Source organism: Cyprinodon tularosa, unplaced genomic scaffold, assembly GCF_016077235.1.
Source record: "Cyprinodon tularosa strain WSP-4 unplaced genomic scaffold, ASM1607723v1 ctg385, whole genome shotgun sequence".
Lineage (NCBI taxonomy): Eukaryota > Metazoa > Chordata > Actinopteri > Cyprinodontiformes > Cyprinodontidae > Cyprinodon > Cyprinodon tularosa.
This window is the reverse complement of record NW_024039102.1, coordinates 1432779-1457722: the sequence shown is the minus strand read 5'-3', so window position 1 is coordinate 1457722 and position 24944 is coordinate 1432779. Positions and strand designations below refer to the sequence as shown.

At 37.7% G+C, this 24944-nt stretch overlaps 1 protein-coding gene across 5 annotated transcripts; it reads right to left on the bottom strand.

Annotated features, from left to right (window-relative positions):
* Nucleotides 1-6258: 6258 nt before the first annotated feature.
* On the bottom strand, nt 6259-17813 carry LOC119791228 (nucleoprotein TPR-like). Of its 5 annotated transcripts, none has more exons than XM_038297213.1 (11): nt 17398-17811; nt 14768-14864; nt 14605-14672; nt 14159-14194; nt 13916-14077; nt 13716-13808; nt 13540-13620; nt 12230-12317; nt 11280-11420; nt 11038-11138; nt 6259-8063 (listed from the first exon to the last, which is right to left on the bottom strand). In XM_038297213.1, the coding sequence occupies exons 1-11, from the start codon at nt 17659-17661 to the stop codon at nt 6879-6881; spliced, it is 2316 nt and encodes a 771-aa protein (XP_038153141.1). In that variant the 5' UTR covers nt 17662-17811; the 3' UTR covers nt 6259-6878. The 5 variants fall into 5 exon arrangements, with proteins under 5 accessions (XP_038153141.1, XP_038153142.1, XP_038153143.1 ...); XM_038297214.1 differs by lacking the exon at nt 17398-17811 and adding an exon at nt 16823-17374; XM_038297217.1 differs by lacking the exon at nt 6259-8063 and adding an exon at nt 9799-9953 and having other exon boundaries at nt 17398-17813.
* Between the last annotated feature and the right edge of the window lie 7131 nt (nt 17814-24944).

Sequence of the window (24944 nt, the reverse complement as noted above, 5' to 3'; positions counted from 1 at the left end):
TCAGCTGTTCTCCTGGTTTCTCCGTCAAGCCAGGCGCGGTTGTTTTGAGCTTAGCAGCGAATGACTAACGCTGCGTTCACACTGGATGTAGCTGGCGCGACAGAAGCAGCGAGTTTACATGCAAAGGTCCCGCGGCGCGTTTTGAGCTGCAGGCGCAGCACGTCGGGTGCGTTTACCGCAGGGAGAGAGACACAGCGCTGATGATCACTGCTCTTAAACAGTTTATTGACGCCTAAATTAACTTAAAATGCAGAAATCTGCCGGCAGAATATGCAGTTTGGATTATTTAGATGAAAAACACCTACCAGCTGCCGCGGTGAACCGCTGCTGATGAAGGGATCCATACTGTCGGCGCATCCCTGGTATGTGGGGGTCTGAGCGGCTCCGACAGAAAAAATATTGAAGGCAGGATAATAATCTGAATGAACTGACTGCACTGATTACGTTTTCAGGTGTATTTTCTCACTTAAAAACATATTAAAACTACTTTATTCCCACTGATCACAGCAAATATAGCTGCAAGGCAGAGAAAGGATAGTGAAGCTCAGCCCAACGCGCCTCAGACACACTTTTGTACCACGCAGCCAGAGCAGCAAAGCTGCTTCAGCCGCGCGTCAGAACTAACTGGTACAAGCAGCAAAAATGAAGCAGCAGATGCGATTTTGCTGCTTTTGCTGCGTGAACGTAGCATAACTGCACAAAGATTGCCACTGTGCTAGCAACGAGAATGCTTTTAACTGGGGGGTGTAGCAGTTCTCGCCGTAAAGCAAGACTGACTCTCACGAGACTTCTGAGCCTGTGGGTGCGGGTCGGTGCTCCTGCAGTTGCAAGTGCAGTATTTCCCCCACAGACCACCAGGGCGGCCGAGAATACCTTTGTTCAACCTGAAATGACTCATTTAGTCATCCATAACGTTATGGAACACATTAATTAACTGAAAAATGTTGCATAGTGTCCCTTTAATAAGTTCTAAAAACCCTTCAGACATAAACCAGGGGGAAATTCTCCCACATTGGATCAGAAGCTGCTTCTTAACCGTTAACTTCTGGTTCTGGTGAAGGTTTGGTTACAGAGATGAAAATTGAGGTGAACATCCATTCATGATGGAAAGATAAGGATTAAAGGTTAGACCACCTTGATGGGATGGCTGTGGTTTTTGAATCTGTTTGTTCTAGATCTGTTTTTAGTACCTTCACCAATACTGATAAACATCTGGAAGCAATAAAGGTTCTTTACCTTTACCTGGGTGGAGCAGACTGATGGTTTAGTTGTGGGGTCTTCAATGTTTTTCAGTCCAGGACTCCAGAATGTTGGAGAGACAAATAGAGGAGCCATGTTTCTCCTCCTTAGCGGTCTGTGTTCTCCATCCTCTGCTTCAGCTCCTTCATCAATAAAAGCAAAGTGTCCTCAGAGTCTGAAACTGTCTGCATGTGATGCCTCTCTAGTCAAACAACCAACATACCTTCAAACACGTGTGGATGGACTCTGCTCCACTGAGATCCGACTGCTAGAACACTGCTTCCATATTCAACCTGCTTTCCCTGTAAAAAAGAAGCTAAATTAATCCACAGAATTTCCTCGACACCAATTTTAAGGTGAGTTGAGTTGTCTGTTTGTCATGTTAATAAAGGCTTACTCCACGTGTGTTCCTCTGTGCCGTCCTCAGGTGGTGACTAGGAGGCTCCTCAGCATCCTGGATGTCCCGGTTCCTCACAGGAGTTCTGCTTTTGGACGTCCACAGTGTCTGAACATAAATGAAAAACTAAGTGAGGCCACCTGAAATGCTGACTTTATATCTAAATGATGGATCATTGTTGCTCGTTACTGTACATGCTCTCACTTTTTGTAAAGGCCAGCAGCTCAGATGATGCTCCTCTGGTTTGGTCGCCGTAGATCTCATCAGCATCTTCTGACGGCCCAAAGCTTGCAGAGGCTCGGTCCGACATGAGATTTAAAAAACACAGAAGAGATCCACTGTGGTCAGAACTGGCCTAGATCATATGGAGAGTATTTCTGCAGAGGGATATTTCACTAACTGACCAGAGGAATATCTAGAACTAGATCAAGTCACAGCTGAAAGTGGGTTCTAACAATCCCCGCCATTCACAACCCACATTCTTACATCAGTCCTGTCCTCTGCTTTAAACTGCTCTGAAATCAATCAGTCCCTCCAAGCATCGTCTTTACCTTCTCACCATCATCCCAGAGACCAGTTCAACTGAAGACCACTTCAAGCTGTGTCACTGTTCTATTCTAGATCTAGATCTAGCAGCATTGTCCTGCTCTAGATCTGGGCTGTCCAGCTCCACTCCTCCAGAGCCGCTATGCTGCAGCTTTTAGTCACATCTCTTCTCCATCAGACCTGAATCGAATGGCTGATTTCCCTCATCAGTCATTCAGCTCTGCAGAGGTCTGGTAAAAGGCTGTTTGTTTGATCCTGGTGTGTTGGAGGAGAGATGCACCTGAAAGCTGCAGAAACACTGCTGTAGAGGACAGGAGTTAGAGAGCTCTGCTCTAGAGAGGATCTTATTTTAACTTCCTGTGTTTCTGTCCTCAGCAGCGATGTCTCACTCCTTAGAGGTTTTGATACGTCCCCAGCAGCGCTGTCCAGCTGTTGCCTCGGTTTGGTTTGCCTCTTTGTGCTTCGCTTGTTTTCAACCAGGATTTATGCTTTTTGTCTTTTTGTTTATTTTTTCTATTTGCTTTCGTTCTGTGTTTGTGTGGATTGTTTGGTTTGCCTTCTGTTACCTAGGAGATGGTCCAGCTCTGTCATTGGATGTAGAGCGTGTTAGATTATTTCTGCCTTAACCAGCTCTCATGTTTCGCACCTTTTATAAATTGTTAGCACATCTCCAGTCTCTACTCAAATGTCTGTGCTAAAGGAAAATTCTTAACATCTAAAATTTAAAACAAAATCTAGCAGCGGGGTAAAGAAAAGCCACGGTGCAAGACGCTACCTAAGGCATCCCTAGACCTGCCAGACTCCTTAACATCTAAAAACAAAATCTAGCAGCGGGGTAAAGAAAAGCCACAGTGCAAGACGCTACCTATGGCATCCCTAGACCTGCCAGATATAAAACCAAGGTCAAATGGTGAAAGGAGCAACAATCTTTCAGTCTGACTTACTGATTACTCCAAAGGCAGTTAATAATTACAACTCTTTTGAACATTTTTCCCTTAGTTTCCATCACCCAAATTGCAAAGCCAATAATCCTTTTCTTTTTGTAGCTTTTTATCATCCAGCAGGTCCTTACTCTGCATTTTTAGATGAGTTTTCAGAGCTCCTATCTGATTTGGTGTTAAATACTGGCAGGGTCATCATAGTGGGGGATTTAGTGATAATGGAGCCTTGCCAGCATGTGCTATTTTCAATTGCAACTTTTTATTTGGGCAATCCATCCTTTGGTGCAACATGCTGTATATGTATTTTAATTTAATTAATTTTAATTTCATTTAACTTAATAATTTTTTGTTGCTTGATTTTAACTTAATACTTTTTTTGCCCTGTAAGCTGCTGGTAACCTTAATTTCCGGAGCGAGTCTTTCCAAGGGATCAATAAAGTTCTGTCTAAGTCTAAATAAAGTTATGATGAAGTCATCAAGGTGTTTGAGCCCCAAGGACATTTTTATTTCATGTTTTGCATGTGAGGGAATGAGCAAAATCTGTTGGGCATTCCAGAAAAAGTATATTGGCTCACACAAACTTAAGTCAAAGCAGAGAACCCCCTAAAACCTTTAGGACAGCGGGCCTCGAGGACCGAGGTTGGGGATGCTTGCTCTATTCCACGCTACTCCCACAAGGTTAATGTTAAGATAATAGAGATGGGAATATGGAAAAGAGAACTGTCTGTATAAAAGCAGTAAACGAAGCAGATTTCCAATACAGATTGAGATTTAAATGTTTTAAAACAGTATTAAAGAACTTTCAGTTTTGGTCGACTTTGGCTCCCCCTAGTGGATAAAAGCTACATTGTTTTGCCTAAAGGAAGCATCATGGTAAAGATCATAGGGTGGTAAAATCCTGATCTAGTCACCTGCAGTTGGATTGAATTTACATTTGTGTTTCCAGTGGCTGTGTGAGTGATGAATAGGCATGAGTTTATGCATCCAACTGTGGAAAAACAATGTCATATGATGATACTGAAAATAAGAAATGTTCAACTTTGGTTTTGTTCTGTATTCCTGCACTATTAGTGGCCAAATCAATGGCATCCAGATGAAGTGAAATAGCTTCTTTTAAAAAGATTCTGGTCCAAAAACAAATTCTTTCTGATTCTTAAATGATTGAAATGATTATTTTAATAGTCTTTACATCTGTGAACCAGAAAGTGAAAAGAAAGCCTTTAAAATCGAATCTGCCGTGAATGGTTTTGTCTTAGAGGAGGGAACTGAATATAACTCCATACTACAAAATTTCCTGGGATATATTTATTTTTCTGCTACAACTGATAGTTTTTCTAATCTTCCTCATTTTCTATGGATTTATTTATTTTTTCTCTTTAAATATTAAATTTCTTTATTAACAATATTGAAAATATTACACTAAAACAAGTAAAAAAAAAAGCTCAAATATTTCCAGTAGTTTAAGCTTAAAGCTATAATGTGTAATTTTCAATGACATCTGATTGTCAGACTGCAGCGACCAATACTGACCTATAAAATAAAAAGAGCAACAGAATAAAATAAAATGTCAATGTTAACTCAATGGTGAGTTGCTCTGTTTGAAGAAGATACTTTGGGCACCACATGAGGCACATATATACAGAATAAAGACAACTTCTTTCCACAAAAGGAGAATTTATTAACAAAACACTTCAAGTAATGTGAAAAAGTACCATTAACACACTTTACAAGTCTGAGGCATTAAGGTCATACTTTAGGGTGGAGGGGAGTAAAGCCTGGTGGCCCTCCACCCTTATATGCTGGGAAAACCATGGAAGCCTTTAAAAAGATGAAACTCTCCACAGCAATAATTTAACAACTAACATTTAAAAAGTGATAGCTGCAAAAGCTGCTAGTTGTAGTTTGCTGCCAGCTGTGTCCCTACACAGCAGCCACCCATCTCGCTCGCCTTTCGGGGTCTTTAGGGAAGCCATACAATGAGATGCAGTCCTTTCTTTCTTGTCAGTAGGTACACGCATATGCTGAACATGAGATTACCATGTTTAGGGGTGAACTTGGATAATAAATTGGACCGGACTAAAAACACAAATGCCCTCTACAGGAAGGGCCAGATAAATCTGTATTGTCTGAGGTGGCTGAGGTTCAACTTCTACCGGACAATACTGTGGATGTTTAATGAGTCTGTGGTGACCAGCTATTCATTATGCTGTTGCGTACTGGAGCAGCAGACTGAAGGTGAAACACGCAGTAGACTTAAAACTCGTCTGCAAGGCCAGTCACGTTGTTGGAGAGGTGCTTGACTTTCTGACAGAAGTTCATGATGGACAAATCTGCACACCCTCTTCAGGATGCGCTGGTGACCCTCAGAAGCACCTTCAGACAGAGACTCATTTCATCATGCTGCACCACAGGAAGTCCATCCATCCATCTATTATCTGACACGCTTGTCCTGAGTGGGGTCGCGAGGGGTGCTGGTGTCATTGGGCAGTCATTGGGCGAGAGGCAGGGTACACCCTAGACAGGTCGACAGTCCATCGCAGACCACAGAAAGTAATTCTTCCATTTAAAGAATGACCATTTCATTACTTCAATATGCGCAAAAACACAGTTATGTGCAATAATTGTAATTTGGTACTGAGCAGCATTATAATTTGTAAATACTGTCAATTGTAAATTTTATATATATATATATATATATATATATATATATATATAAAAATAAAATTGTATATACTGTAATCCTTATCTTAGTTTATTCTTTTATCTTATTTGTACTTACAATCTTATTTTTCTCTGCAAATGGTTGTTCTGCAAGATATGTCCCACAAGAGATTAATAAATGAATTTGGATTCTGATTTATGTAGGTGTTTTAGAGGTAATATGAAGGAAATTCTCTATTCATTCTCTATGTACGCAAGGTTTTACTGTCCAAGTAGGCGGATTCGCTGATGTCACAGGATTGTCTGACGTCAGCTGCACATCCTCTTAAAAGTAAATTCCTAAACTTAAAAATTTTAGGCCTCTCACCTGTGTGAATTCTCATGTGACGGATCATAGAATATCGCCTACTGAAAGATTTCTCACACATTTTGCAAGCAAATGGCTTCTCACCTGTGGGAGTTCTTACGTGAAAATGTAAACTATTACGGTCGCAATAAGACTTTTCACACAACTCACAAGGAAACGGCTTCTTATCACTTTGAGTTGTCATGTGACGAACCAAACTACTCTTCCTGGTGAAAGATTTACTACACATTTTGCAAACAAATGGCTTCTCACCAGTGTGAGTTCTGATGTGAACTTAAGATACTGTAGTCTGCAGAGTTTTTTCCCACAGGTTTCACATGAGAAAGATTTCTCAACTGTGTGAATTTTCTTGGGTCTCAATATGTTGCTCCTCTCACTAAAGCCTTCAACACAGGTTATAGATGAATATGGCTTTTCCCCTCTATGAGTTATCATATGCCCTGTCAAAGATGGTCCTTTTAGAAGTTTTTTAGCCCTCTCATTGTTATGAATTCCCATGTGACGGTTAAGAGAACTTTTTATACTGAAGGATTTTCCACATATTTTGCAAGCAAAGGATTTGTCAACTGAGTGAGTTGTCATGTGAATAACCAAAATACTTTCTCTACTGAAAGCTTTATAGCATGTTTTGCAAGCAAATGGTCTCTCTGCTGTGTGAGTTCGCATGTGAAAATTCAAACTATTACGGTCGCAATAACTTTTCACACAACTCGCAGGCAAACGGCTTCTAATCACTGTGAGTTCTCATGTGACGAACCAAACTATCATTTTTAGTGAAAGACTTACTACACAATGTGCAAACAAACGGCTTCTTATCAATGTGAGTTCTCATGTGATATATCAAACTACTACGCCGAGTGAAAGACTTTGTACACATTGTGCAAACAAATGGCCTCTCACCTGTGTGAGTTCTCATGTGACAAACCAAATTAATACTTTGAGTGAAAGACTTACTACAAATTGTGCAAACAAATGGTCTCTCTCCTCTGTGACTTCTCATGTGATAATTCAAAGTATTTTGGTCACAATAAGACTTTTCACACAGCTCGCAGGCAAACGGCTTGTTTTCACTGTGAGTTCTCATGTGACGAACCAAAGTATGCCTTTGAATGAAAGACTTGCTACACATTGTGCAACCAAACGGCTTCTCTCCTGTGTGAGTTCTCAAGTGATAATTCAAAGTATTACGGTCGCAATAATACTTTTCACACAACACACATTGATACGGAGTCTCACCACTGTGACTTCTCATGTGACGAGCCAAACTACGACGTTCAGTGTACGATCTACCGCACGTTTTACAAACAAAAGACCCTGATGCAGTATTATTTCTGGGGTCCATGGTTTGTTGAATTTGAGGTAGCATATGATTCATGATCATTTCTGGTTCACTGTAGTCATTCTGATGAACAGCAGGAGTCAGAATCAAGGGCTGGGTCTCCTGATTCCCTAAAGGTTGCACTTTGTTCTGGACGATATCGAGTTCAGCTTGTTCTTTCATTGGGAAAGGTTCTGGTTCCTCCTTTGTGTCAATCATCTGCCCTGATTCTATGTCCATCTCTTCCACTTTAATCCCTACAGGGTTTGGTTCCTCCTTTGCCTCCATCCTCCATTCCGTGTCAGCAGCAGTCCCCATAGAAGTGCTGATCTCCTGCTTCACTAAAGGCAGCCCTTCTCCCTGGAAAATCCAGAGTTCAATGCCTTTTTCATCAACTAATTGAGGCTCTGGTTCTTTCTTTACTTCAGTCGTCTCCTTTGGTTGCATTTCTTTTTGGTCCTCTTTATCTTGTTCTTCTTCTAATTGTCCAGTGTTTAATATATTCTGAATTAGACCAGAGTTTCTCCGTTTGTTGAGGAAAAGGTTATCAGGAACAACAGCAAGCGTAGTTAGAGGCATGATGTGGTTGAAGACCTGAGGAAACAAGGAAAAGGAGGTTAACAGTTTTGTAAATCTTATAGGAAAAAAACTGAACATGGACATTTGAATACATCATTTAAAAGTAAGTAATAATAGTTTCTTGTTCATTACTTACAAGTTTTACTAATATATGTAAGTATCAAGTACCCTCTGGGTAACATAAAATGATACAAATTCCTCCATATGAAGCGGAGTTCTGTGAGGAAACTCCAGCATTTGTTTTTGGTTGCCTCCAGGCATGAGTGAGGGCTAGAGGACAAACCAGGATGTACTAAATAAAAGAGATTTCTTCTGCTTCTCTCAGAGGAGTTGGAATAGCCGTCTTAAAAGGGTAAAGTCTGTGTGTCTCTCCAGAGACTGCTTCCAACTGACCCAGTCCTGGATACAGCAAAAAGCAACAAGTATTTATAAAAATACTTGTTGCAAAATTTCCACGAGTTAAAAAAATCGGAACTTTTACATATCATCGCCTTGTGAAAACCAATTAGGGACTAGATGTGGCCTATGGTGAAGGAGCGCAACAGAAACAAGATTTTTCAAATAAAAACGGATGATAGAGAAAATAATGGTGACAAAGAATGTCAAGAATGGTCTAAAGAGCTCTATAGGTGGCTTTAAAATAAAAGCCATTCTTATTTAGCCCTAGAAGGACCAGCCGCCACCTTCTCTGCCCCCTCTGGCGCTTTCTCTGCCTGGGAGATTTCTCAAGTGAACCACTGTCCGCCTTCGATCTCAACCTGAGTTAGCACTGGCCAGCAGCTGACTATTTGCTCTTGTCCTCTGTCTGCTTGGCAGGGTTCTCTCATCTACCACTGTCATCCTCCGACCTCCTGCTGTGGTTCCTTAGCTCCAGGTGCAGGCAACGCCAGCTGGTGGAACATCTGCCTCTCTTCTCGCACTGATGTCCCGCTGTTTCTGTCTGAGCTCTAGAATAGCATCTCAATTTATCTTTATTACAGATAGGAGAAAGCACCACTGAAACGGACCAACAACCAGACGCTGCTCTTGGTGGAGATTGTGGTTTTCCCCATAGTGGTTCTATCACTGGAGAGTTTGGTGAACCCAAAGACGTCAAAGGCTTTGATTGGCTTTTCAAAGTAAAAAAACAAATGCTCTGTCACTTGCTCCATCTTCGCCATCTTGAGGTGAAACTAAGGTTTATTCAATGATGATTATAAAGTTAATGTGTGTGTATATAAAACATGGAGGAAATGAGATGCTTCACTTGTTTACTGCAAACTGTAATGCAACGGTGGTGGAAAATTACTGATGTTTGTGCAAGGCTAAATCACAGTTACCAGAAGAAGCATTCTGTTCTGTAACTCAATCAACTTCCTCATCAGAAGAACACTCCGTTTTGTAACTCACCCCATGTGTTATGAACTGCTAATAAAAAGGCTCTGCAGAGGAAGTCCGTTAGAGAGTAGAGAGTTGGGTGTAGCTCTCTCCTTCTGCAGAAGCTACTAAAAATATCTTTTCTGTGTGGACTCAGTTCCTCTTTTACAAACCTACATTTTTTAACCTAACATATGCCTCCGCTCCTTCCGCAGATACTCTGCTGCACCTCTAAAAAAAATTGTAGGTGAGCGCAGATACGAAGCCTCCGTTTGGTCAAATCTACATCCGATCTACACTATGTATTTCCTGTTTGGTAACTTACCGACTTCTTGTGTTTGTAGGACTGCCATTGTGGAAAACGACTCGAGAAGATGGACCAGCTAGGAGAGTGAAGCATGTGAGAACCCTAGGACCCTTTTTTTCACCTGGATCCCAGTTCTTTTTCTCCCTCATGTCCCTCCGTTGTTGCACAAACTCGCCCCCACTTCCTCACCGCCTCAGCCGTATCTAGACCCACAGCTAGTTCGTGACTGTCCCTCTTGCATCCTGGCGTAGAATAACATAGCGCCGTCCACGCTTCAAAATTGGGCATAAATCAAAAATATCTGCGTCATACTGCTGCAGGAGTATAGCCAGCCCTTAAGGCCCCCGCACATGGGTTTTGAGCGCTAACCACTTCGCTACCGAAGCACTCCCGGGATTTATCCTGTACACAAAATTAACAGTTTTGATCCCTTTCTTTTGAATCACGTTTCCATAAGTATGCACGTGCTAATTCCACATATATTGCTTATTAAGAAGAGTTTATCGCTGCTGCAGGAGCAGCTGAACTCAACAGTGAACAACGACACCACATGCAATCTGTAACCAAATGTTCAAGTCTTTGCCATAACTACTTGTGTCACAGTTATGTTTTATTGTATAGTTTCTTTACAAACTCGTAAATTTACAGGCAGTTGGTACAAGTATGCATATGCAAACTGTTTATTTACGCAATAAAAATACAGATTTTTTTTTTTTTTTACTTTGTTTCCTTTATCATTGTTTTATTGAGTGTGTTAGAGTTTGGCATCCACACTAATTTTGCTACTGATGTTGCCTGGAAATATAATGACTCCAAATAAACTTACTCCATCAGAACTTTTGTTGCCTGTTTTTGTCTCACCAAATGCCTGAGTTCCACCATGACCTTTCCAGCTATCATGAGTAACTACACCTGGGTTCCATCTCCCCGAGGCAGAGCAATCCTAGCTCTAGTTTAATGTTTTTCATTATTGTTGAAATGAACGATCACGTTTGGTAGATAGATATTTGAGAGAAAAAGAAAAGCAATCTAGAAATGAAATTGAAACATATTCTTAATCAGGAAAAGGTTTTGAGAGTAACTTTACTGTTTTCTCTGATTTTTTTCAGGTTTTTTTTATGTATTATCTTTTTAAATTAAGTTTTAACACAAATAAAAGACTCAAGATCACGTTCTTCCCCTTCAGGGGAAGGCTTTTGTGTGGAGTGAGAACCGAAGACATTATTGATTTGCATGGATCTTAGCACCAACAGAAACCACTGAATCAGAGGAAAACAAAATCTATGGTCTAAATTAATTCTTTAATCTAAAATGTAACAGCTTTACCTCAGTCAACTTCATGCTGGGTTTTATTTTGGACACAGTAGCAGCTGTTGCAGACATTGTTGTTAATTGATCTTCTGCCAGAACGGCTCCACCAGCAGGTCCTAATCAGAAAAAAATAAATAGAAAATCATCTAACTGTTGACAGGAAGATTGGGTGAGAACTTCAGTGTAATCTGAGAAGAAGCAGCAAAGGAAACGATTTAAAAAAAAAACTAAGGAAAACTAAATTCATCATAACTGACCTCTGAGTTTAGAAGAAGACAGCAGATCGTTGGCGTTGTCCAGCTCTTTCTCAAGGCCTTGGGTCCTTTCCTTCAACTCGTTCACAGATTTTTCCGACGCACCGTTAATCTCCTGCAGCTTTTCCTCAAGAACCTTGTTGGCTAAAAAATAAATAAAGAGATAGAAAAAAGGAGAAAAGTTCAGAATTACAGCTGGAAACTAAAATTAAGAATACCTAATAACTGCAGCTGGTTTACATGAACTTATATTTGTTTGACAATAAAACAGGCTTAAATGAGGCACGCTGACTTTTCAGTTTTTCTGAAAACCTTTTATAACCTATCCAGGGGTCTGTGTCAGTTCTGTCCGCTGGGACCAGAGCAATCTATAGCTGGAGCAGTGATGATTTTAATGAGCATGGAGGTCCATCCTCCTAAGACCTACGCATTGTTTTCTTGAGTTGTTAGAGTCTGCTGCTTTGCATTTGGCCATTTGAATCATGACGAGACTACATAGGTAACTTCCCTGGAATGAATTCCAGGACCAAATTGTAGTTCTTTGGAAGCCTGAAATTCTCCCACTTTGTTCAGTTATGGTTTTCTTCAGTTTTTAGTAACAAAATAATATGTCAGTAGAAACTTAAGCCCCTTTAATAATTCAAGAAAATATCAATTGTTTGGAATAATAAAAAAGAAAAGGCAATCCAAGTATCTGGTTTCCAAATCCCCACTGAAATGACACTAAAAAATGATTTATTCATTGGCTTAAAAACCAATTCTATTTTCTGCCAAAAAAATAAATAAAAAAAAGAAAGGTTCTGCTATAAACATCATATGTGGCCATGTGGGTACATAAGAAACTCCACAATAAAAATGAAATATCTTTCTCATTTAATAAGTCATTAAAACAATATTATAATCCCGTCTTTGCGGGTGTATTCAAAGTCTGAACTGAAAGCCTGGGTTCCTACCTTCTCTAGCATCTTTCAACAGTTTGTGCAGCTCCTCCACGGCCCGACTCAGCTCCTCACTTTTTGCTTCAGAATCTGCTGCTGCGCCCTGTCAGAACAAGGAACTCAACATCATCCTTAGGAAACTCTCCAATATTTTAGAGCTAAATTGAAGAAGCCACTTGAGAAACTGGCAGTGAGAAGCAAAATTACCTCCAATGGGCAAATATGGTGGACTTAAAAGGGGAACGCCAGTTTTTTTTTTTTTTTACATTGGCCCCTTGATATTACGTTATTACATCATGTTCTACTCACCCACATGAGTTTTGTGTCATTTGGAGCTGATCTGAAGATATTCCGTACTCCAGCATTCATAACATGTAGGCGAATCACTGTCCCCCAGACATCAGCAGTTATATTTTTTATATTTATATGTTTTAAAAACAAAGCGGAGTGTGTATGACGTCATCTGGGCATGCGGACTGGAGTCGTAACAGGAAGCCCGGGCCACAGGCGGCTAGGCTCTACCCCTTCTATTCATTCGGCGAGCTAATCTGAATCGTTCAATTCCATTTGGAATGCGAGATCATCTGTGGAAGTAGCACTAGACATTTTCCAGGCATGTGAGTAAAACTAGCAGCAGTTCAGCGGACAGGAAGAATGAACGGTAGCCGGCGTGCTCGGGTGACGTCATACACGCGCCGCTTCGTTTTTAAAAGATATAAATATAAAAAATATAACCATGGATGTCTGGGGGACAGTGATTCGCCTACATGTTATGAATGCTGGCGTACCGTAAAGAATAAATTATGAACAGTTTAGTTTGTGCCTTCAAGTCGTTGCCCATAGGAAGACGTTACTTGGATATAAACGGAATATCTTCAGAACAGCTCTAAATGACACAAAACTCATATGGGTGAGTAGAACATGATGTAATAACATAAAAACAAGGGCCAAATGTAAAAAAATCCGGCGTTCCCATTTAAGACATTCTGGGCTAGACTGTCATCAAGTATCCTATGCATGTGTGAAATGCTGTTATCTAATAGGACCAGTCGTGTGGAATATTGTGTCCATGGTTCTTATGATTTTTATGAGAGTAGCTCATAAAATGATTTTTCTCTGCTGCACCGTCTTCATTCTGGTCGCACTGGTAACTAAAATCATTCTTTCCATCTTTTAACTATATTGAAAGACAATGTTCACATCTCTCAATTGTATTTAAACTATCAAAGCCACCCCTTGAGACGATGTTCTGATCCACCTGCAGCTGCGGCGATGCAGGTTATTGGGTAGAGAAAAAGAAAACACTTTGACAATATTTTCCATACCTTGTATAAATTGGAAAGTTTAATGTTGGCATTCAACTCATTGCGAAACTTCTCCTCCATGATGGCCTGTTGCTCTTTTGCCTGAAAAAAGGAGCAAATCAGATCAGTGATCCCAAATCTCATGCATGTCACAACAAGCGATTCAAATGGCAATATGAGGTTGGAAATACACGTACTTCTTTCAGTTTGTTGATCATGTCTTCATTTTGCTTTTGAAGATGCTCATTTGAAGTTTTCAAACTGGTCACCTGATCGTGAAGTTTGGTTAACTGCAAATCAAATACAATGCTATTAAAATGAAAAAAGCCAGAAGATTGTAAGAATATACATCATTTCAACTACAAAATATTTCTACAAGTAAAGAAATTTAGCCAACCTCATCTTTATTCTCCAGCAAACATTTCAGCTCCAAGATGTCATTCCCCTTTTCCCTGGAAAGAGAGAGCAGTTCCTCCGTCTTTGCCTTCAGCTCCTCTTTAAACCAAGACATCTGGCCATGCAGGGGCTCCTTCTCTTGTTCCATATGCTTCTCCTTGTACTAAACAGATGAAACAACTATGACCAATAGCTCATTTATAAGTTAATATTTATAAAAAACAAAAAACATCTCAGAACTCACCTTAATATTCACTTCTGAAGCTTCAGGTTCCTCCACCTTGTTGGGTTTAAATCCAGAGAAATGTGAGTTTAAGAGGACGAAATGATCAAACACAGACAGGGATTTTGCAACGTCAGCCTCTGCAAAGGGGAGAAGAACTGCTGGCTCACAACCAGCACCTTTTCTCACTGATCCCTTCACAGCAAAGCCTTTTATTAACAGTTTACAACATAATAGGGTGGGTCTTAAACAGAAAACCCTGTAATGATTATCTGGCAGAATGCAGGTCACAAGACAGTGTTAAATGTCATAAGACACAGCAGTGTGACTTCCTCATGACCTACTGGATGCAGGTCATAAAAGTTTATGACCCTCCTGATTAAATCACTGGACAGAAATGTAGCATCTTATTTCTTCAATGTTTCATATGCCCACACAATAGTTTTATAATTATAACTCTAACCCACCTTTATCTGCAGAGCCATCTTGGAGGTGTTCACTTCCACTAATTTATCATTCAGCTGCTTCAAGTCATCTAAAAGGTCAAAACAAAAAAACTGGGTATAGTCATGTTCTTTTTTAATAGATAAATAATTAAACAGTGTATAAATCATTCGTTTAAGTCCCTACCATTTAGATTTTCTACTTCCAGAGATCTCTTTTCCGGGGTTCTCACGAGTTCCCGCTTTTCTGCCTCCAATTCTTCTTTGACTTTCGAAAGCAAGGTCTAAAGAGAAACAATGAAGGGCTTTACTGCAATATATGGTGGGAGAGGTCAGGGACGATTTGTTAATTAAATTTGAAAGTGTGTTTGAGAGAAAAACAGCTGTTTGAAACTTGCATGATACTGTAATAAAATGCAGAAGTTATCCTTTTCATTTCCCTTTTCTCATTGAAAAACCATACAAATGGCATTTAGATGATATTCTGCATAGAAATAAGTGAAATAACTCTAAATTTGATTTTAGTAATCAACCACTTATAGTGATCAAATTGGCTCTGGATCAACGTGATCACTGTTGGGTTTAAATCCAGAGAAATGCGAGTTTAAGAGGACAAAATGATTAAACACAGACGGATTTTTGCAACATCAGCCTCTGCACAGGGGAGAGAAGCTGCTGGCTCACAACCAGCACCTTTTTCTCGCAGATCCCTTCACAATAAAGCCTTTTACTAACAGTTTACAACATAATAGAGCGGGTCTCAAACAGAAAACCCTGTAATGATTATCTGGCAGGATGCAGGTCATAAGACAGTGTGAAATGACCATCTGGCTGGATGGAAGTCACACAACCGTGTGACTCTGCCTCATGACCTGCTGGATTCAGGTCATAAAAGTTTATGACCCTCCTGATTGAATCACAGGACAGAAATGTAGCATCTTATTTCTTCAATGTTTCATATGCCCACACAATAATTTTATAATTATAACTCTAACAATCACTATAGGCGGATTCCACTGTATCTGATAGGTGGAAATAATTTTAGGAGATCAGAGGAAGTGTGATTAAATGGAACAAAGAGTAAATTGATTGTCACAGGCTATTGTGCGATTGTCAGTAAAAAGGGACAACAAAGTTTTACCAAGTGGAAGTTTAAAAACCACTGCTATACATGGCTAGGTACCTTTCCACCTCATGTTACTGCACACTGCCGCTCAGCTGGCTAAATTAAAAGATAATAAAATCTTTCATTGCTGCAGGGGCCGTCCAATGCAGCTTCAATTATCTTTATATTTTCTGTTATTTTTCCAACTATCTTTGTATTTTTTGTGTTTTTCAACTATCTTTGTATTTTTTGTGTTTTTCAACTATCTTTGTATTTTTTGTGTTTTTCAACTATCTTTGTATTTTTTGTGTTTTTCAACTATCTTTGTATTTTTTGTCTTTTTCAACTATCTTTGTATTTTCTGTGTTTTTCAACTATCTTTGTATTTTCTGTGTTTTTCAACTATCTTTGTATTTTCTGTTTTTTTTCAACTATCTTTGTATTTTCTGATTTTTTTCAACTATCTTTGTATTTTCTGTTTTTTTCAACTATCTTTGTATTTTCTGTTTTTTTCAACTATCTTTGTATTTTCTGTGTGTTGCTTTACCTGCTCTGATGACAAGTTCTCCTGGACAGACTCATTTTCCCTGTTCTTCTCAGACACACCTTTTAGTTCTTCATCTTAATCAGTAATTTTGATCAATAACACTTATTAAAAATGAGAACCAGAAAGAGTTGAGTAAAGCAGAGAAAGTTTTACCCAGTTTAGTGAAATCCTCTGAGTTTTAGATGTTCTTGAGCCTGCGACAAGAGCTCCGCCTGACACCGCTGAAGTTGTTCAACTTTTTCGAAAAACTGCTCTAAATATGGAGAATAACCAGGGAGAATATAGGGAGAATAACCAGACTATATCAACCTATACCAGATTTAAAACACATGTTTTATGCAGGCAAAAACTATCAGTTAGGTAAACAACAAAATCGATGGTGTTAGCTTTAGCTAGCCTCCGTTTAATAAAACGTTAAAACTGTTCTGAAAATAATAAATATAATGAGACTATCAAATAGTATTGTTACAGGTATAAAAAAATGAGGCACAATATTTACTATTGCTAATAACTGACTTGTGCTATTTACAGTCATTCCTCCTCATTAACACGTTTAACACTAACGGCTAGCTACATTAGCACTAACTCACCGCTGTCAACCCGGAACTGTTCATGGTGTGCTTTTAAAGAGTCGATTTCGTATTGCCGATCCAATAAAAGTTTCTCAAGTTTGCTTTGAAGAGTTGTCGGCAGTTTAGAGAGCTCGGAGGAATCCTGCAACAGCCGTGACGCCATTTTCAATACAACACCTTCTTCTTCTTTTCTATCATGGCGGATCGCAAGCAACTTTAAGGTGCATACCGCCACCTACCGTTCATGAGTGTGTAGCAACATTGTTTTACATCTATTAAAATCTATTTTTTAATTTTGTATTCTGAAGAGTTAGTAGCTGAGACCGACAGCCCAGTTTGTCACAGCCTAGAGCCCTCTAGCAGATTGTACACTGACTGAAACCATGGAGTAGGTAGCCTACTCGTACGTCAGCGTAATCATAGTTGCAGATGATTGAAACAGCCCTGTTTAGTAAGCATCACTAATACTATGACACCGAGTGATTGATTATGTTTTATGATTAATATTCTCAACATTGCTTTTGCATAACCCTGGCGCATCACCGTTAGGCTACGCACGGCTGCTACATAAAATCATTTGTAGTTTTGTTTACCAGTGTTGCAGGAACAGCAGAGCTCTTCAAAATCCTTTTCTTCGTATGTCTTGGGCACGAAGACGCAAAGTCGTCCTCGCTGAAGTGAGCACTGCAAAGTCGGAGCTTTTTAATTTTTGCCAGTCTGGTGTCAACATGGAATCCCACAGCGAGTAGCCAAAGTTGCCTGACCGCAACGTCCGTCAGAGGAAAACGATGAAAACTGAGAGTCGATTTACCATCATTTTTGTTGGCACAACCAGGATAATCGCAAGCCTTCACCATTTTTACACACCCGGCTTTATATAAATATAATCAAATACTATCTTGTAATGTCTAATGAACGTGGTTAGCTCTAAAGCTAGCTCGGTGGCGTTGCTTGTAAACGCAGCTGCTAAGTTAGCACTTTCTTTCTTTCTTTCTTTCTTTCTTTCTTTCTTTCTTTCTTTCTTTCTTTCTTTCTTTCTTTCTTTCTTTCTTTCTTTCTTTCTTTCTTTCTTTCTTTCTTTCTTTCTTTCTTTCTTTCTTTCTTTCTTTCTTTCTTTCTTTCTTTCTTTCTTTCTTTCTTTCTTTCTTTCTTTCTTTCTTTCTTTCTTTCTTTCTTTCTTTCTTTCTTTCTTTCTTTCTTTCTTTCTTTCTTTCTTTCTTTCTTTCTTTCTTTCTTTCTTTCTTTCTTTCTTTCTTTCTTTCTTTCTTTCTTTCTTTCTTTCTTTCTTTCTTTCTTTCTTTCTTTCTTTCTTTCTTTCTTTCTTTCTTTCTTTCTTTCTTTCTTTCTTTCTTTCTTTCTTTCTTTCTTTCTTTCTTTCTTTCTTTCTTTCTTTCTTTCTTTCTTTCTTTCTTTCTTTCTTTCTTTCTTTCTTTCTTTCTTTCTTTCTTTCTTTCTTTCTTTCTTTCTTTCTTTCTTTCTTTCTTTCTTTCTTTCTTTCTTTCTTCTTGTTAATTGGCGGTTGACAAGCAACTTATTGGTGTGCATTACCGCCACCTACTGGTAAGGAGTGTGGATCAGGACGCAACTTAAAAAAAAAAAAAAAAACTAAATCCTTTCTATCAGTTTAGTTTTCTTAAGAAATCTTAATAAATGACGTAAATATTCAGAAGAGGAGCAATATCCCAACATATCTGATATTTTTAATTGTAACTTATTCTTTAGAAGTCGATATTCTAATTTCCTTCTCTCCTCAGAGTACTTTGGACAAAACAACAAAACATGTTCTACAGTCTCTTCTTGAAAACAAAATTCACAATTTCCTGATGGATGTCTTCCCATTATAAATAATGTACTGTTTAAACCTGTATGACCAAAACGTAACCTGGATATGATATTATCTTCTTTTCTACTTCTTCCTGTTCCCCTCATTACCCCAACTTTCCTTTGAATTCTATAAAGCCATCTACCCGTTTTTTCCTCCTCCCACTGCTTCTGCCAACTTTCCTTAACCTTTTGTTTTATAATAGATTTTATCTCCTCTTTACTAAATTGAATCAGTATCTCAATGCAACTGTTTTTTGAAGCTTGTTTTGCATATCTGTCTGCCAATTCATTTCCTATTACTCCTATATGAGATGGAACCCATGTAAAATGACAATTAATCCCATGGTCTGAATTCTATAAAGTATTAACTGAATCTCCAATAGAAGGTCTGGTCTACTATTGGAATGATTATTTTTAATGTTAGCACTGAAATGAGCTGGAAAAGTTGAGCTCGCTGTCAGAATGACGGCGCGCACTGATACGAACAGAGAGAAAATAGGACCAAGTGATAACGAAGTGTGACTTTTTCCACTACAATGTTTTTGGGATGCAAAAATATCACTCTTTTGAACACATAATGTTTTGGGAAGAGAAACGTTTTATTTCGCTGGGTCTAGCAAACCTGCCGGACTACTTTCGGCTTGACCAAAGCTGGACGAGAACTCTGCTCACAGGACGCTGCCAGGGGTAAGTCAATGTGATTGCATGACACTGGTGATGGGGATGCCATACAGATTCATGTCAAAAATCCCGAACTATCCCTTTAATCTATAAATATCCTTTATATTTCCTTTCCCAATAATCCTTTAAGACTCCATTCTTGGCCTGTCCTTTCAACTACTCTTCTCAGTTTCTCCCTTTCAGGTTCATATGTTTTACAGTTCATCAATATGTGTTCTACATTTTCTATCTCTCCACATCCTTCACATTTATCATTATTTTTCCTCCCTATTAAATATAAATTGTCATTTAAATAAGTATGACCTACTCTTAATCTGATCATTATTATTTCTTCCCTTCGGTTTCTCTCATTAATATTTCAATTTAATACTGACTTTTGTACTTTATATAATCTTCCTTCTTTTTTATCTTCATTCCACCTTTTTTGCCATTTTTCAATTTCTTTCTTCTTAATAAATGATTTTCCTTCCCCTTTCCCTAAAGGAATTGTAATTGTTATTGCCTCCTCTAAAGCCCTTTTTTGCTAATTTGTCTGCCTTTTCATTTCCTTTTACCCCTTCATGTGCTGCAACCCAACAAAACCAAATATCAATACCACTCCTGTATAATCTAAATAAACTGTGCTGAATTTCTAATACTAAATCTTTCCTATTATTTCCTTCTCCCTGAATACTTTCTAAAACTGTGTTGGAATCCGTGCATACCACCACCCTGTCTGGTCTGACCTCCTCAATCCATTGGAAACTCAGTATAACTGCCACCATCTCTGCTGTGAAAACAGATAGTTGATCTAAAATTCTTTTAAAATTTGTATTTTGAACTCTGGTACATATATGCCTATTCCCACACACCCTTTTAAATTCTTAGAACCATCTGAATATATTTTAAGGTAATTATAATATGAGTTTCTTAAATATATATCAGTCTGTATCCCTATTTCGTTTAAATTCCAATCATTTTTCATTTTAATAAGTCTCATGTCTACATTTATCTCAGGAAATAGCCATGGAGGAATAACACTAATTGGATTAAACTGTGCTATTTCCTTATCCTCCAATCCAAACTCTTTAATCAATTTGCTTATAACCCATGCAAATCCATTATTATGGAACTTTGAATATTCCCAACAAGTTTGTAGAATTGTTGAAGTTACATTTTCATCCATACTACTTTTAATTTTCATCCAATATATTAAACCTAATTTCATTCTTCTCATTTCCAGTGGAGTTTCTCCAGTCTCGACTAAAAGAGTGTTGATAGGTGTTGTTTTCACTGCTCCTGTACATATACGTAAAGCTCTACTCTGTAATGTATCTATCCTTTGTAATGTTGTTTTAGCTGCTGCTCCATAAATAAAACTGCCATAATCTATTACTGATCTCATGAGAGCCCTATATATGTTTAATAATGACTGTCTATCTGCACCCCAGTTATTTCCAGCCACAGGCTTAAGGAGATTTATAACTTTCTTAGATTTAGTTTCCAAGTTATCTATATATATTTTCCATGTATAAGAGCTATCTAACCATAGTCCTAGGTATTTAAATTCTGCAACCCTTTCCAGCGGCTGTCCATATAATGTTATTGTTCCTATATCAATATTTCTCTTATTTGTGAATACCACGAAACAAACACTTGTTTGCTGATAATTTAAAACCCCATTCATAGGACCATTTTTCTACTTCATTAATTTCTTTATTAATATTTTCTACTAAATGTTTTATATTCTTTCCTCTCATCCATATGGCCCCATCATCTGCATATAATGCAGATTTACTACATTTATCAGTATCTGAAAAAATATCATTAATTATGATATTAAATAAAATTGGACTTATTACACTACCTTGAGGTATTCCATTTTCAACATTAAATTCTTTTGAATAATCATTCCCAATCTTCACCCTTATTTTTCTATCCATAAAAAAATTTGCTATCCAATTTGACATCTTCCCATCTGCTTTATTTTTATAAGTAACCCTTCTCTCCATAATGAATCATATGCTTTTTTCTATATCAAAAAATACTACAATCATTATCTCCTTCTTTTTTAACGCTTTCTCTATATCATTACTGACTCTAGTTAATGCATCCATTGTTGATCTCCCTGCTCTAAATCCACACTGGTATCCATTAATTAATTTCTTATGTTCAAGAACAAACCCTAATCTACTGACCACTATTTTCTCCATCCATTTACTTAAATGAGAAGTTAAAGCTATTGGTCTATAATCATTTGGACTGATAGGATCTTTCCCTGGTTTATTAAACGGTAAAATTGTTTCCCTTTTCTAACTATTTGGTATTGAACCTTCTTTCCATATTTTATTGAATAAATTTAATATTAATTTCAATGTTACTTCCGGTATCTGTTGAAACATAGCATAGCATAATTGATCCTGGAGCTGAGTATCCTGTCCCTTTCAATACTGTTTTAATTTCTTTCATAGTTATATTCATGTCTAATGTTGATATACATTTTTTTTTACATTTTTATGAACTGCAGCAAATGTCTCGCCTAATAAATCTGCCTTATCTTTATTTAAAACTACTATTTCCTGATCTCTAACTAAGGCTGGTATTTTAACATCATTCCTTTTCCCCGTCATTTTCCTAAACATTGACCAAACATTCTGTCATTTTATTTCTGAACCTGTTGAGGAACAATATTCTCTCCATATTTTCTTTTTTGCTTCCTTAATAGTTTTACGAACCATTGCTCTTTTCCTTTTATATTCAATAAGGTTTTCGGTTGTTAGATTTTTCTGTAATATTTTAAATGCCTTGTTACGCTCCTTAACTACTTTACTACATTCATCATTCCACCAAGGAACTACATTTTTCTTACCTTTTATTTTTTATTGTCGGTATGCTATAACTTGCTGCATTTAAAATATGTTCTGTTATCATCCTTGCACATTCTTCAATGTTGCCTTTTAATGTAACCATATGACTGGTTTCCTCACACTTAATTTAAAATTTTTGCCAATAAGCTTTATTAAAGCACTATCTTGTTAATACGAAATCTTCTTGCCTGTTTATATTGTCATCAATTATTGTACTTACTGGAAAATGATCACTCCCTATGGTAGACTCCCAGTTGACATCCCATTTGCATGAACTAACAAGACAATAATGTAATATCAAGACATGAAACTGTATTTTTATGTATATTTACTCTTGTACCTTTTCCATTATTAAGACAAACTAATGACCTTTCATCCATTATTTCTTCAACAATGTTACCATTCTGATCTGTCTTCCTGCTACCCCAAAGACTATTGTGAGCATTAAATTCACCACACCATATTTCTCTTCTATGTATTTACCCCGCTATCTCCCTAAATATATCACTATCAAGATTTTAACATGGATTATAATAATTCATAATTTTAATATTTCCATATTTTCTTACATTAAATATTTAAGGTCTGTTAATCTTTTCCATATACATATATTAAACTCTGGAATGAATATCCCTATTCCCAATTTCCTTTGAATTTTTTGAACCATCTATGTAAATTTTTAAATAACTATAATACAATTGTCTACTATATAAGCTAGTTTTAACCCCAACTTCATTATGTTACCATTCTCTTTTCATTTCATGCGTTTGTAGACTGATTCATGTTCGATGGGATCACTTTACATCATAAGTGAAAAAAATTATACTGGAAAAAAATATATGTTATATGTTTCTATATTTATGAATAATGCTCAACAGCTTTCCTTTCCATTTATTCTTCATAAACTTTGAAGCTTCAGTTTCCTTCCTGCCAAAATTATCTTTGGTTTTAGTCTCATCCTAATGTTTCCTACAGTGCAGTAATATATATTCTACACTTTCTGATGTTTTACATTCCAACAATCTGTTATTTAACCCTGTTTGATGAACACATATTTACTTGGCTAAATCCCTGAGTTGAACAAACTTAAACACAGTTTTATCATTTAAATAAGAGTAACAACTACCAGAAAAGATTGATTTAGGGAAGAACACAAACAGCCTCAAATTAAACAAATTTTATATTCATTTCAGTCTTTCAGTTTAGTTTAGTTATAAAGCGCCAATTCAAAATATGTAATCTCAAGGCAGAGATAATCCTTCAGATTATAAAGAAAGATAGGTCAAGAGCTTTCAAACTAAGGAAACCCAGCAGATTGCATCCATTCAATAGGTGTGTTTCCATCTGCTTTTTCTAATGTGCATTTTTAAGTATTGCATCAAAAAAACTTAAAGGAAAAGGCATAATTCAAATAACCTCCCTTAAATCCACCAAAAAGTTTTTACTCTCACTTGAGTTGTTTTTTGCCATTTGTGAAAAAGGGTTGATGTGCAAAACGGGAGATGTAAACACTTGTTTTGAGTCAGCTCTGATGTAGCAAACTTTTACTTACATGACTGAGCAGCTGTGTCTGCTTTTGCTGTCTTCCCAGATCTACCTATTATTAGTGGCAACATTGCCATTAGTATCTGACATGTTAACTTAAAAAAATGTCTATGATTGCAACAAATTCATTAAAACTTTCCTCCATTACTGATCTGTGCTCCATGCTAGATTGCAGCCTCTACTTCCTGTTTACTACAGCTATGCATATCTTTTTTTCAAAATTTAAAAGTTCCATAAAATTTCAAATTTCGGTTAATAGAAACACAGCTAATGACTTTACAGAATTCAATCCTCTTCGATCAACTTGTGGCAACAGAAAACATTTCCTTGCATTGTATCATTGACTCTTCAGCAATCTCTAACACCAAGCGACAGGGGAGAGGGAAAACTCCTGTTTAACAGGAAGAAACCTCCTGCAGTGTGAATGGCCTTCTACAAAGACTGACGTGTTCAAGAAGACAGAAGCAGACACACAAAAGGAACACGGAAGCGCTGATCCAGGAATACTTTAAACATTAGAGAGGGCAATGGTATACGTACTAGCTCTGAGCTTGTTTTCATGTCAAAAGGGAAGAAACAAAGCACAGTAAAAGGTCAGTCATTAACTATGTCTTGAAGTGAAACAAGACTAAACACTAAAAACCAGGCCTTACTCCATTATCTATGACCAAAGTTGGTAATTGAGGCAGCCCAGCTGATGCATCTCTTTAGGATGGAGTCACTGCTAAACAAAACTAAGCCAGATGAAGCTACTGTGATGAGAAAAACCAGAGAGAACATAAAGATAGAGGTTGAACTAACAAATACTGCAGAATGGGATAATAGAGTCGATGCAATCAACTGGTTTTCCTTAGATAGAAAACTTTGAATCAGTTTGACTGTATGATCTGGTGAACTGTAAAGTGCCTTGAGATGACATGTGTTGTGAATTGGCACTATATAAATAAACTGAATTGAATAGAGATAGAATGAAGAAGAATGATGAAAAGTAGTCCCCATGTCCTCCAGCAGCCTAAGCCAATAAGAGCATAGTAATAGAGATAGCTTAGCATAAACTCAGGCACTAGAACTATAAACTTTACCATTATCAGAGGCCATTTCAATGCCATCTAGATGAAGTGACTAAAAAATCAGCATGTTTTTTAAGGACTCTGGTCCAAAGACAATAACTTCTGTCAACTCTGAGATTGTAGCATTTTGCTTGAAAACTCTGTTCATGTAAACCTGCAGTATTCTATCTACCA